Here is a 14248-nt window from a genome sequence, read left to right on the forward strand (position 1 = left end):
TGTGGCACTCTGTGACGCTTAAAAATTACAAATAGATGGCAGGATTTCCTCACTACAGAAGGTTTCTAGCTCTCTTTTTTAGCTGGAGAAACAGGGCAGAGAGATATGAAGGGATTTAGTCAGCCTTTCTTATGTCCCAGCACAGTAACTCTGTCCCTTTGCTCTTTTTTCCTAAATTTTGGCCTAAATTTTTAATTCCATTTGAAACACACAAATTCTTCTTCTGTTGGAGGATTTGGACTCAATAACGCAGAGCACTTTATTTGGGAAGGCTGCAGCATACCTCACCCACCTGTCTGATGAGCAGACACAAGCCTCCTGGTTTCCACTTCATCTGGACCTTTAAACGCTGCAAAGCACCAGGGTGCAACCGCAGACAGGAGTGAAAACAAAGCAGAATGTGCAATAGAATTATGTCAGGCTATTAAATCTACCAAGCGCACCCAGTAAAGTAGCTCCTTAAAAGTTTGGGGGTTTTTTGGTTTTCAGAATAAAATTGGACTAGAAGTAAAAAATAACGCACAAAAGTTTTTAAAATGTTTTTGCTGATCTATGTTATCGTATAGCTATAAATTGTATAGTGTGCCACATCCCAGCCGGCTGGGAAAGTCCCAGGAAAGGCATAGGAACCCTTGCCCTGCAGCACCCCATATTTCAAGCATTGAGCCATAAGCTGTATGATGTCAACTCCTCTCTTTTGCCTGCAGATTTCCGATCCAACTACCGAGCACCACCCATCAGATCCGTGGATGTTTACAACATCATGTGCAGCCTGGCAGGAATACAGCCACTGCCCAACAATGGCTCCTGGTCCAGGGTGGAGTGCATGCTCCGAAACACAGCTCCCTTGGCACCACTCCCCCCATGCAGCAGCTGTGCCCTGGCACTAGTTGTGCTCTCCCTGTTCGCCAAGCAGATCTCCTTACTGTGATCCCTGAACAATGTCAGTCAGTGTCACCAGCAACTCCATTCTTCTCTGATTTTTTTTTAAAGTTCTTCATTTGAATAATAGCTTCATTAATAGAGTGCTGTCCCCCACTCCTCCATTGTGCTCCACCAGGCGTGAATCTGACCCATCCTGCATTTACAGCCGTTGTAACGTGAACATGTTCCAAACAACATGCTCCAAACACAGCCAGGGAAGTTGGTGTTGTTTCTCTAGATTTACAGCTCTGGCAATGAGAGCAGAATCCTGGCTGGCTATCCACATTATTTTCTGGCGGGTGCACGTGGGGATCTCTGAGCATCAAACACATCTTACACAGCATCTTTCTCTGAGGGGCTCACCCTGGCTCCTGGTACTGAGAAGCTCAGGAGCAGAGACTGACATCTCTGCATTTAACTGCATTCATCCTTCTTCACTCCTTCATCTCCAGCTCCATCACCAGCAGGGCCCCATCTTCTAACAGTGCCAGCCAAGCCCTGTCTATACTGACCCATTCAAAGTGCCAAGAGCTTTGGTGAGTTACCATAATGCTAAGAGAGGTGGGCCAGCAGGAGAGCAGTGAGAGCATCCTATTTCTCTCAGCCTTTCCTTCTTCATTCTCCCCAGTGTGAGTCCTGGCCGTGCATAGAATCATAAAATCAGCCAGGTTGGAAGGGACCTCCGAGATCATCAAGTCCAACCCTTGATCCACTACCACTGTGGTTACCAGACCATGGCACTAAGTGCCACATCCAGTCTCATCTTAAAAACCTCCAGGGACGGAGAATCCACTACTTCCCTGGACAGCCCATTCCAATGTCTGACCACCCTCTCTGTAAAGAAATTCTTTCTAATATCTAACCTAAACCTCCCCTGGCACAACTTGAGACCATGCCCTCTTGTCTTGCTGATAGTTGCCTGGGAAAAGAGACCAACCCCCACCTGGCTACAACCTCCTTTCAGGGAATTCTAGAGAGTGATGAGGTCTCCCCTGAGCCTCCTCTTCTCCAGGCTGAGCAGTCCCAGCTCCCTCAGCCTCTCCTCATAGGACTTGTGCTTGAGTCCCTTCACCAGCCTAGTTGCCCTCCTCTGGACCTGCTCCAGGACCTCAATATCCTTCCTGAATATGCTTCCAAGGCCTGGCTTTCCTCATGGACCACAGCAGTGGGAAGGGCTGAGAAAGGGGAGAGCAACAGAAATCCTCCACCTCAAATAGTGGGAAAATGAAGAGGCATCTGGACATGCAAGGGTTGGGAGAAAATAGGATGAAGAAGCCTTGAATTTAACAGTCTCTTTGCTTTTCCTGGTGAAGATAATACGATCTGCTCAGGTTTTGGTGTTTTGTACTCAATTGCATTTCTGAAGGTTTTCTGAAACTTGCTGCTTTTCTACCAGCTCTTGCTCTCTACACCTCTGCCAGGTGACCAGCACATTCCTCTTTATTCTGCAGCAGGGAAAGAGGTCTACACTGATAGGTGTCCCACCCTCCCAGTTAATCCTAGCGATTATTTCCACCACAGGCTATCAAGCACAAACAAAGTTGTAACGGTAAAGTTAGATTAAATAGCAGGAGAGGATAGAGCTGTTGCCAGAGGTGCCTTTGGGAGTGCCCACTGCTTTATCTGATATACCTCTGGACTGGGAACTTTCAGCAACAAACTGCCTTTGGAAGGATTTAGGTCCCTCCCCATGTGGAACAAACCTCTAGGACTTACTACTCTTATGGATCCAGAGTCAGGCATGATCCAGGTATGTGTGATACAGCACATTTAAGAGTGAATGATTACACCATGGAAAAAAAAAAAAAACACCAAATTAAACTTCACAAAGACTTCTGTAATAGCTGTAGAGATTTATGTAATGTGTTTTTAAAGCTCAAGTGAACCATCAAATCAATTGGGAAAAAAAAAGGGAGAAAATCAGTCTTTGTTATTAGACTGTTGAGTATAAAAGACAGTTTAGTGCTTTCAAAACATTTGCAGTAGCTGTAAAACAAGCACCTATTGTTCAGAGTTCCCTGTTGCTCTTTAATGGACCATGCTCAATGAAATCACTGGAGCACATTTTTAAAGCAAGAAAAAAATTAAAAATCAGCATATCAGCATGCAAGATAACCAAATTACCAAGTTTTGTTTGAAAATCAACAGGCTAGATGCCATCAGTGCCTGCTAATCCCTCCATAGCCTGCCATTTTAACTCTTACCAGTGAACAGAACCCAAGGTCTTCTTACAGAAGAAAAGTTTCTAAAGGTATAAGGGTATATTCAGCTTCTCAGTTATACAAGCAGAAATTGGAAATAACAAATTGAGTCCATTGAGTTGTTCCACAGGTGGGCCATGACACATGAAACCAACATTGATCCTTGTGAGCACTTCGTGTAACTCATTTTTGTCAGTGTCCACATGCAAGTACTGAAGAGTAAATTTTCTAATTGCAATATGATTTGTTTGACCTTAATGCAAGCATTGTGTGTATGGTAAAAGATACTTGGTCTGCAAAAGGGAAATTGATAGTAGACCTCCAAGAAGCTCATTAGTTTCAGGAGAACTACAGCTCACTATTTTTTGAAAAGTGCATCTTTCTTCCTCAGAAATGTTGTACCTCTGAATCAGTTCACATTCTCATTCAAAAATCAAGTGTCTTATCTCTCACCTATTTTTCTGTATACTATGCAATGGAAGTGGGTGTATTTTAAAACCTATTTCTGAATGATGTTTTTATACAGTGACTGATTGTGAATGAGTGAATAATCCTAAGAATGGTGTTGGGAAAAAATGCATCTTTTTGTAAATACTGTAGGATTTTTGAAAAAAAAAACACAAAAAACCAAAAAAAACCACCCAAAACCTGCCCCATAACACCTTGCCTTTCTTGTCTTCGCTGCATCAAAGTGTGATAAACAGTGTTTGAAGCTTGTGCTGATTAATTATCAGAAAGATGAATGTAAACATTGTTTAGAAATGGCAAAGTTGTCAGCATGTAAATTAAGGACATTAAATACATCACATAAGATACTGTAGCTTGTATACACAGTCCTTTTTTCCAGATCTACTTCAGTATTTAATCTTTTGAACATCCATCCAGGGACATGAAATTCACACTAGCCAATGGACATGACAAAACATTTTGCTCTGCTAAGAAGAGGGGTGAGCCCTGGATGCTCCCTCCAGGCCCACTTCTCCAAGCCCGCTTTGTTACCATCACATCAGCCGCTTGCACAGAAATCAAGTGCATTGTCACTGGTTCAGGCTTTCCAGAGCCCCCACTTCCCAGTGGGGGATGGTGCAAATGGCAACAAGACCTTGAAAACCAACACTACGGGTCTCGAGGACAAGGGACCCTACCCACCCTTTAAGCTTCACAAAACAACAATGTTCAGTGAAGAGACTAATTTAATAGAAATAAGTCTCCAAACCTACTCAGTGGAATTTAGCTTGTTTTCCTTATGCTAACTGACCACAGGGGCGGGGAGTAGATGCTGAGGAGAATCAGTTCAGGTATGCCAAGGAGTCCTTTAATTCTCAGCAGGGCTCCCTTCAAACCAGCAGCGCTGCCAAAGTCTGCCAGAGATGCTCCCCTTGTGTTCCAGGAGCATGGGTCCTGTGAGCAGGAGGATGCTGAGGGATTGCCTGCACAGAGACAGCATGGGAATCAGCCTCAATCAGCTCCCTGTAACAGTGCCAAAAATGGCAATTTCACACCTAAATAAACTGAGCTGTTTTATCAGTGAGCTTGGTGGCCATGTAAATGGCATAGCTGGCCAAGACTCAGCAAGTGGGCCCTCCAGCATCCCTCAGGATGTAGCCCACATTGTCTGCACAGATTACAGCCTCATGGAGACTTTCCTGTTGCCCCAGACACGGGTCTGAGCCCTCCATAATTATGGGGACTTCACAACTAAGGAGTGAATGAAAAGATTTTGTGGTGTTGGTCACCTTACTTGTCTCCTAACAGCTAAGTCAAAACATCTGTCAGATGTTAAACCCCACACCTCAGGGGGAGATGCAGACCAAATGAGCTTTGGGCACTGGGAATTGAAAGACATTGGAAAAGCCCCTTTTGTAACATTTCCCCGCCTCATTTTCCCTGTGGGGCTGTGGAGAGAGGGCAGGCGACAGCAAATCCAATGAGAATTTTAAAAGAAAACATAGCCTAATGAAGGGAAAATTTTAAACCCTCCATTTTAGCATAAGGAGGCTTTAAGGGTTGTTCTGAAAGACAACTTTCACCTACATGGAAAAACATTTTTTCTTCAGGTATTGAAACACATTTAAGTTAAGGGAAGGTTATTGGAGAGTGCCCAAAAATAAGAACATTTCAGAGTTACAGTTGACTGGGCAGTGTAATTCTTAAACTTTATACAGATGTTTACAGCTCTATGGATTATTCTGATAACATTTCAAATACATGGAAGTTGCCATGGACTTGCAAACCAGTATGATGGTATCCCAAATCTGGCAGATCTGTATCAATGACACCAGTTCCAGTCTGCCAGGCCAATTTCATCTGGAAACCACCATGAGCTGCCAGCAGGCCTGTCCTGGTCTCTCCCTACCCCAGCCAGGCATCTGCCTGAAGGCTGCCCAGGATGCAGGGAATGCTTTGCTGCGGCCGCACCACTGCACCAAGGCCACTGCTACTGCCCTGGCTGGCCAGAACTTGCTACCTGTGGGGTCTGAAGATACACTCCAGGGTGGAAGACACCCACCAGCAGCAGCCCTGGAGCACCCGTATGTGCCCCATCAGCTTGGCAGGCTGGGGCAGGCTGGGGACAGGTGGCAGCGGGTGGGGGGAAAGGCCTGACAGGCCCTGGGAGTGGAGATCACGGATCCACAGAATGGGTCAGGTTGGAAGGGACCACAGTGGGTCATGTGGTCCAACCTCCCTGCTCAAGCAGGGTCATCCCAGAGCATGTGGCACAGGATTGTGTCCAGATCATTCTTGAACATCTCCAGTGAGGGAGACTCCATAACCTCTCTGGGCAACCTGTTCCAGTGCTCAGTTCCCTGCACAGTAAAGAAGTTCCTCCTCATGTTCAGGCGGAGCTTCCTGTGCATCAGTTTCTGCCCATTGCCTCTTTTCCTATTGCTTGGCACCACCAAGAAGAGCCTGGACCCATCCTCTTGATATCTTCCCTTCAGATACTTATAGACATTGATGAGGTCCCCTCTTAGTCATCTCTTCTCGAGGCTGAACAGGACCAGCTCCCTCAGCCTTTCCGTGTAAGAGAGTTGCTCCACTCCCTTGACCAACTTTGTCGCCCTCCACTGGACCTGCTCCAGGAGCTCCATGTCTCTCTCTTGTGCTGAGGATCCCAGAACTAGACACAGATCTCCTCACACGCTGCTTTTACGGCCTCCCTTGCCCCCTGCAGGGCGAAGGCTGCGAGGGTGCAGCCCCCACGGGCTCTGCCCGGCCCGGACGGAGCAGCCCCGGGCCCCTGCCGGCTGACCGGCAAACCGCGGGTGTGGGATAAAAGTGATCTCTATTTTAACAAGGATAGGAAGGATCGGGACTTTTCCTTCATTCTGTGTGTCTCATCGCAGCTTTTCCTCTTTCTCCCCTTTGACTCTCTCTGTTGCCCTTTGCTCTATGGCCGATTCCTCCTCGTGCGGTGCCCCAAACCCACCGCCTCCATGTAGCAACCTGAGCGAACCTCCCGCCTCCTCCTGCCCTCGTTTCCACAGGAGGATGAGAGGGCTCGGCAAGACCCATGCGTATACGTGGCCCTTAACGACCTGTGAGAGGAACTACCTGGATCTACTCCCCACTGTCAGGACCTGGGCTGCACCTCGAGCTGCCTATGTTGTCGTTAAAGCCTGATCTCACCAGCGGGAAACAAAATATGTACATAAAAGCAGGGAGTAGAGGGCAGCAAGGGTAAGTGACGGAGCTCTTGCTTTGTTACTCGTAATCACTTGCAGCTTGGTGCAAGGTTGAATGCAGCATCCTCAGGTCAGGTGTCCCAGCAGTGCCTCAATGAGGACTCAATGAGTCTTTGTCAGCACAGGGGAACTGAATAAAGCAGTCACAGGCAGCAAAGAAATGGTGAGCAGGGATGAGGAGAGTGGGCTGAGATGGGGAAGATGCAGTGCCCACCTCCCACACCAGCACAGATCAGGACTTAGCTGAGCTTTGGAGAGCTCATTTTGTTCCTCCCTTAGTCACAGCAAATGAGACATTTTCATATCAAGATTGCAGCAGTCTTCAGGAGCAAGGGGCACCAGTGCATGCACAGGAGACGTTCCTGTGTCCCTCACCAAGAAGTTGCAGGCAGCCAGCCCCAAAATGTCAGCATCCTTTGCTGGAACCATGTGGACATCTCCTACATGACCAATTTTCTGTGGTTGCAGGAGTGGGCACTGACAGCTCTTGAACAGCCTTCTGTTATTCTCAAGAAATTAATAATACGCTAAAACATTACTCAGCACTTAGATATATTGTTTGGTGAATATTAATTAAGCCTCAAAATTGGCTGGAGACACTGGAATTGCTTCCTTGCCAGACAGAAAAAGGGAGGCTGAGGTGGCACCAGCCATTGCAAAGGCTGCAAAGTGCAGGTAGGGCTCACAGGGGATCATCCACAATCCCTGTTGTACACTGAGCCGACCTGCTGCTCACACCGGGCTCCCTCCCAGCAAGGGCTCCTGGCCATGTAAATGTATATAACTGAGCCACATGTCCATAACAGGCAGTTTTAGCCTTTTTTCAGTGGTCCCACATGCTGCTCATCCTACATTACTAGAACAACCAGTACATTTGCCTTCACTGTTACGTGGTCCCCTATTTAGATTAGTTTTACCCCTGCAGCCCAGAACCATACAAAGTGACTCAGGAGGATCTGCTTCTGATTTCTGAGAGGTGCCTCCCACCCTCTACATCATTCCTGGGCAGAAGGAGGCTCTGACAAATTCAAAATGAATTTTTTGAAAATGTGTATTTGCCTGACTATGTAACCAACCATCCACCCATCCATCCATCCATCCATCCACCTGTAAATCTCACTCTCTTAATATTCTTTCCATGTCCTCCATATTGGTGGAGTTTTGGGGTGCAAGATTTTTTCTGTGTTTGCCAGAGTAGGCAGCAAGGTGGTTTTCAGCTCATTAATTATCCACAAGGATCCAGCGGGTGGCAGAAGGGTAACCCATGTGGGGTAGGAGAGGCATAACCCCATTGAACACATCCCACACCTCACGGATGCCTCGACTGAGAAGATGCTGTAAAAGAGAGGGAAAGCACCCCTTGCCCAGCCATAGAGGGCTTCTCCGAGTACAGATATAACACAGAAATAATTTTGGGCTTAAAACTAAGATTTTAAAGCAGCATTCCCATAGCAGCCATGAAAGAGGACAAAAAAAAAAAAAAACCAAACCAAACACTTAATATTTTTTAAGGTGGAGTTCAAGCAGTTTAAGAGCTGGATTATACAACCTGCTTGCTTACACTACTGCAGGGACTGGGTGGGATAACCTGGAACATCCTCTCCAGCCCTAATCTCAAGTGTTTCCCTACATGAACAGTTTTAGGAAAGAAAAATAGCTATTTTCCCTTCTCTAAACAGAATAAACTTGAGAGAGCCCTGAACTTTCTTTTTGTTTCTTACCTTTTTCCGCAAGAACAAATGGGATGAACAAACTCAAGTCCCACTGACAAGACGATATTTAATATCCATGATGTGGGGAGCTTTCCAGCAAAAGACAGACTATGTTTTATGCAGAAATAGCTGAATGCAGCCTGAAAAGGCCTAGCAATTAATCACGCATTTGAAGAAATACAACACACTCATAGAGGCTGAATTTTAAATGCTTGCTGCTCCAGTTTGGACAGTGACAAATTTAGACACACACAGAAGCAGGTGTGGCTCTTGAAGAAGCCCTCTGAGGGCAATTAAAAGTGGGAAACCAGCTGGCAAGTGTGCAGATGTGACAGCTAGAGCAGCTTAGGAAATGGATACAGAGTAGGAGGATGGAAGAATTAATGGTGTAAGAGCTTAGGCGATTGAAACATGACCTGCTCTTTGAAGGGGGTTGCTCCATGGAAGGTGAAGTGCCTTGTCATGTGGGATGGGCTAAGCAGTGACAGCCATGTGTTTCCACTGCCCTCAAGAGCTGCCCCATGCCTTCTGCAGACAGGCTCCAAATGAAACACTCATTGAAGGACCCCAAGAGCTGCAGGAGCTGCTGTTCCGTGTATCACATGGCTTCCCATGGTGCCAAGGGGATAGCTGCAGTCGTGGATGTCTGGAGCAGATGGCCTGGGCACCTCTGAAAATGTCTGCAATGCCCTGTGACAGAAAACACAAGGAGCTGAGATCAAGGGTGGATTTTCCCAAATCAGCTCCAATGAGAGCTAGGTCTGCTCCAATCCAGCAGGCAATATCCAGCCAGGTGTCACATACAGTGCTTCATTGTTCCTGATCAGTCCACCATCTCCAGTGTTCACAGCTCTAAATAAGTCAAGAAAATGGTTATTTTTCCCATTGAAAATATATAAAATAATTCAGACACATGACCAATTACGAGGGATTTGTAATTTGCCATTACGGTTTCCATTTAGGGACTGTGAGCAGATTTAAAAATAGTGCCATGCAAACAATGAATCAGTACAAGCCAGAGCTCCTCAACCCATTTGGAAAAGGATGCCACCATGATTGTCATGACATTTCTCAGTGCTGTTACTCCCACATTTACTCCTACCCTGCCTCTCTCCACACATCCAGTGGGTGTGAGGTATCACCAGGACAGCATTTTGTAGAAACTACCTTCTACCAAAGTGCAGGCTGGAGGACTGGTCCCATTTGCCTCTTCAAAGTCTGTTCTTCCAAAGTAATTTGCTGATACAAATCTCTTTCTCGTTGTGAATTGTATGGACTACTTCTCAGAAATAGATGTCAGCACAGACTGATCTAGATTACTTTTTTGGGTTTTTTCCCCCCTTGTCCCCAAGAAAAGGATTGTTCCCACTAATGTTAAGCTTTGGCACCCTTCCAGGAAGCTGAGCAAAACAGCATTTCATTTGAGGCTGCTGATAACATGGCAGAGTGGACAAGGTCTTTACCAGTTTCAACCTCTAAAAAAAATATCTCTAGTGAAGAGCTGCTCAGCTGCTTGCCTGTCTCTGCGAAGCTGAGTATTTAAGCCACTTTTCTTTAAAAAATATCTTATTTTCATTGGCCCTATTTTCAGCACAGTGTTGATGAAGCACAGGAAATTTTCTGTGTAAAAGGAGCTCTTTTTCTGTGTTCATCCCCCACCACTAGCCTTGCTGCTTGTCACCAGCATGGGTCGTGACAGACCTAACAGTGCCATCCTAGACAGAATTTCAAATAATAAGGCAGACAGGCAGCTTCACTGTGGGAAATAGCCATTCACAGTACTTCTGTACCTGAGTACAGGTAGTCATTGCAGCACAAGACTCTCTTTGGCCTAAGAGCTTTCATATAAAAAACGCATCCTAAGACTGAATAAATTATTTTATAATGAGCTCAGCATCCAGGGTCTCGGCCAGGGAGGAGGGCCTCAGCTGGCTGGTAACAAACCCAGCCTCAAAACACAGTCCTTGCCAAAAATCCTGCAAGCGTAGAAGAAAGGAGGCAACCAGAGAGAGCCACTAACACCGCCGGAGGCTATACTGAGCACACAAACAGCAGCCATAGGGCCAAGACAATCTCTGCCAGTGCTTTTCTTCTGTTTGAATGGACAGGAACAGGCTAATTTGGAACTGGCAGTAGGTAAAAAAAGACAAGATATAAGATGAATCTTACATAATAATCTGAAACTGTTCTGTGTCCCCCTTCCAGTTCTCCATGACAATCACAGCTAGAAATGGAGATGCCTCCGAGTGATGTTCAAATGGTTTCATATACTAGTGTGGTAAACAGAGCCAGTACTAAAATTTCCCTACCCCTGAGAAGTGGCAAGAGGAGAGGCAATTGTTGGTTGCCTATCCATCTTCCTTCTGTAATCTGTTCTATAGAGACTGCTGCCACGTGCAAATATCTGCAATATATCACAGACCTTCTCCTGATGGAGAGAGATGTTTTTTAGGATGCAAAATATACTTGGAAGTGCTCTGCAGCCTTCACAAGGGAAGAAATTGCAAACTATTGCATGTATGATAGGAATGGAAGGGAAAAAAAGGAGAAGTTTTTATTCCAAGACAAATATGGGTGCCTTGAGGATGACCAAACCTTCAGGAGCAGAAACATCCTGCACACACAGGAAGGGGGAAGGCTGATACATTGAGACAAGCAATTACAACTTGTGTTTTAGGGGGCTGCCTGAGTAGAGGGAAATATCTCCAGGAGTGCTGAGCATCTCACCAGTTTTGCAAGATGTGGCTAGTTCCTACCTAGTGGGTGAAGCATGGCAAGTTGTTCTTCAGACCAGGAGCTAACCAGGAGTAAGGAGGGCCATTGCACTTGGGCAGCAGAGAGGAGGATCCCCACGGCAGCACTGCCAGGTGGCCCTGCTGGGATCTCTCTCTACCCCTTTTTCCATGACCCCACTCTGCCTGTGAATGGGGCACCTTCAGGAAACCCAGCCCCTGCTGCCCTCAGTGGCTGCACTGCCTCCTGTCTCCTGCCTCCTGGCTGGACATTGCTCAGGGACACCACATCCTTACAGCACAACTAGACATATGTCAGAACATTCCAGTATCAGTTGCTATTTATTTTAGGTTTGTATAAACCATGAAGGCAGGCACATGTAGTTCCCTGCCTCAGCTGACTTTTGGGAGCCCAGGATCCTTCAGCCTCCATACAATGTAAAGATTTTTTCTTCTGTCTTGAATTGACATCTTTCTTCTCCAGCTGCTGGTCCCAACTATGACTCCCCAGCTACTGAAGTGCAGCCTCACATTCCTCTGCCTTTGCATTTTCCTCTTTGTTTTGGTGAAATCTCTTGAGTTTTTAAGCCCTTATACTCCAATTCCCTTTTTCTCATTCTGATGAAAGGTATCCACCCTCCTTCTCTTCCCCTCGAATTGCAGAGATAGCAGTTTGGAGGAAATCTGGGCAGAAGCTGGTTGCCTGCTGACCAGTATGTTCATGGAGACCCATGCCAGGGTTGCACCACTGACTGCATTATCCATGGCACAAGGTAGCAGTCATGAGACACAGAATTCACACACTACATGTTTGTATAGTCCAGAGATTACAGTCTTCTTTTTTTTTTAACCAAAAAAATAAATCCCAATAGTCTTTGTTTTTAGCCTGATGTGGGACTAACTCAGCTGCTTTGCTCTGCCTTGAGACTGAAGCTGGTGGTTTCAACTGACTGGACCTGATGACCCACTACTAACCCACACTAACAGTGCCAAAAAAGGCAACTTTGTCCTCAGCAACATCCCAAGAAACTAATTTTCATAAAGACAAACAGTTCAGAAATCTGCAGTGGTCTAAATATTTTAAGGTAATACTCTTTTACAAGTTTCTGGATCAAGGAAAGTTCGCTCATGTCCAGGCAAATGTTTTAAATTCAATGAAAGTTTTTCAAAGCTGTTTGTCATTCTGTAAGGTTTTAGTTTTCTGTGATTTTATTTTCTTATTTCTGTCTGCAAAAAATAAGTGAATTTCTCACTTTTTTATTTCTTATACGAACTGTGATTTGGTGAAACTGTTATCTGCTATCTAACAGCAAAGCATGAGAGATACTGTCTCTCCATACTGGATTATAGATAATAATAAAACTGCAAAGGCAAAGCGTCTATCTTTAAGGAGGAACAATAAATATATTGTCTGTCTTAGGTCTGGGGACTCTTGAGTTTCTTCATCATGAATTAATAATAAATCTCTAGGGTCCACTGGTGAGTACTTACAAATAAAACACTATGGTTAGAAGATAAAATTACTTTCTTCAAAAATAAGTGGGGAGGAGAAGATGGAAAACTAGTACAGTACATGCTGCCAGGGAGGGCTCCCATGGAGCTGTCAGCCTGCCAGATGCAGGAGCCAAGGGACAGCAGAACAACAACAGAGCTGAGGAGCTTTTTGGGTTTCCTGTTCTACTTTGGAGGATGTGTCCTTCTCCTCTATGGGGCAAGGACAAGGGCTCCAATTGGAGTCTAGCACCTCTGTTCCTTGGGGCTGGTCACCAGGGTGGCCTTGTGTGTTTGCACCATGATGGACAAAGTGGCTTCTGCGCCTCTCCTCCTCATCGTGCCTCCTGTGATGCTTCTGCCACAGATTTCATTTGAGCTCTGCCTCAAACCAAAGTTCCCTGGGAAGTCTCAGCACTCCTTCAGAAGAAAAGAAAAAAAATATACTGCATTGTCTAGGTTAAAAAAAAAAAAGGAGAAAAAAAAGGTGGTTGCTCTTTTACTGAGAAGCTCTGCCAGGGTCATGCCTTAGATGACGGTTACAGCTGGACCAGTTACAAGTATCTGAAAGTCATCACCAGCTTGTGTCCCACAGAATCATGTTAAATTGCTGCAGCTGGATGCAATAGGACTTCTCTGACATGTTCATTTTGGGCCTCAGCCAGAGGCACGCACTAAACTGGACAGAGAAGAGCCTCTCCCCCACCATGGCCTCCCCATGCTGGGGTGAACAGCAGCAAGGGGCTGGAGCCCCACAGCTCAACAGGAAGCCGAGACTGGGGATTTGGTTCAAGGCTACTGGCTACTGGGCTGCAAGGAACAGCAGTGCTGAGGGAAGAGGGGGCTCGCTGTGGAGGCAGGGGCAGCGTTCACCTGCCATAGCCAGAAAGACAAGTGCCCCTCTCTGCTGTCCTTGTCCCAGTCACCGCCCACAATCCTAAGACTCACCTAGCCTGGAGGTCTGCACTCCTGAGTCAGCAAGTTTGCAAGCTTGATGGCTGCTCCTGGCAGTCAGTGCCCAGTGGTATATGTGTAGTGATGTGCATGGTGGAGACATAGTGAGGGCAGCTTCCATGTACGTGGGTCATGGGATGGGGTTTGCATTCAAACTCCTCTGATGCAACAAGCTGCCCTGTAAAGTTAATTACCTAGGTCCTCATTTTCCAAAAACTGAGGTAGTAAGACCCAAAAGGGCTGCAGTGCTGTGGCTGTGCTCCTGATGTGCATCCTCTGGCACAGAAGTTTTATCAGCAAGTCGTGCAGCCCCTCTGTGCCAAGACTGACTGACTGCAATTGGAACTGCAGCACAGTGAGCACGGGCAATCAGGACAGCCCTTGCTGGAGCACAGTCCTGCTTGGAGCTGAAGTGCCAGTGCTGGTGTACCTTTTAACTGCTGCATGAGGAAAGCCGACATCCATGGGAGAGACCTGGCTCCTGCTTGTCCTCTCGGTACCAGCGCACTGCTGAACACATTGGAAGCTGCTACTTTTGCAGTTTCTGC

At 46.2% G+C, this 14248-nt stretch overlaps 1 protein-coding gene across 1 annotated transcript in view; it reads left to right on the plus strand.

Moving 5' to 3' along the window:
- The window catches only part of ENPP6 (ectonucleotide pyrophosphatase/phosphodiesterase 6), a 30244-nt gene extending 29280 nt beyond the window's left edge, over positions 1-964 (plus strand). The window contains exon 8 of the mRNA XM_029959430.1: positions 708-964. Within this exon, the coding sequence (XP_029815290.1) occupies positions 708-931 (224 nt within the window). The 3' untranslated portion in view covers positions 932-964. The remainder of the gene's footprint in view (positions 1-707) is intronic.
- The last annotated feature ends 13284 nt before the right edge of the window (positions 965-14248 follow it).

This window comes from Manacus vitellinus, unplaced genomic scaffold (assembly GCF_001715985.3).
Source record: "Manacus vitellinus isolate BGI_N305 unplaced genomic scaffold, ASM171598v3 scaffold_0_pilon, whole genome shotgun sequence".
Taxonomy (NCBI): domain Eukaryota; kingdom Metazoa; phylum Chordata; class Aves; order Passeriformes; family Pipridae; genus Manacus; species Manacus vitellinus.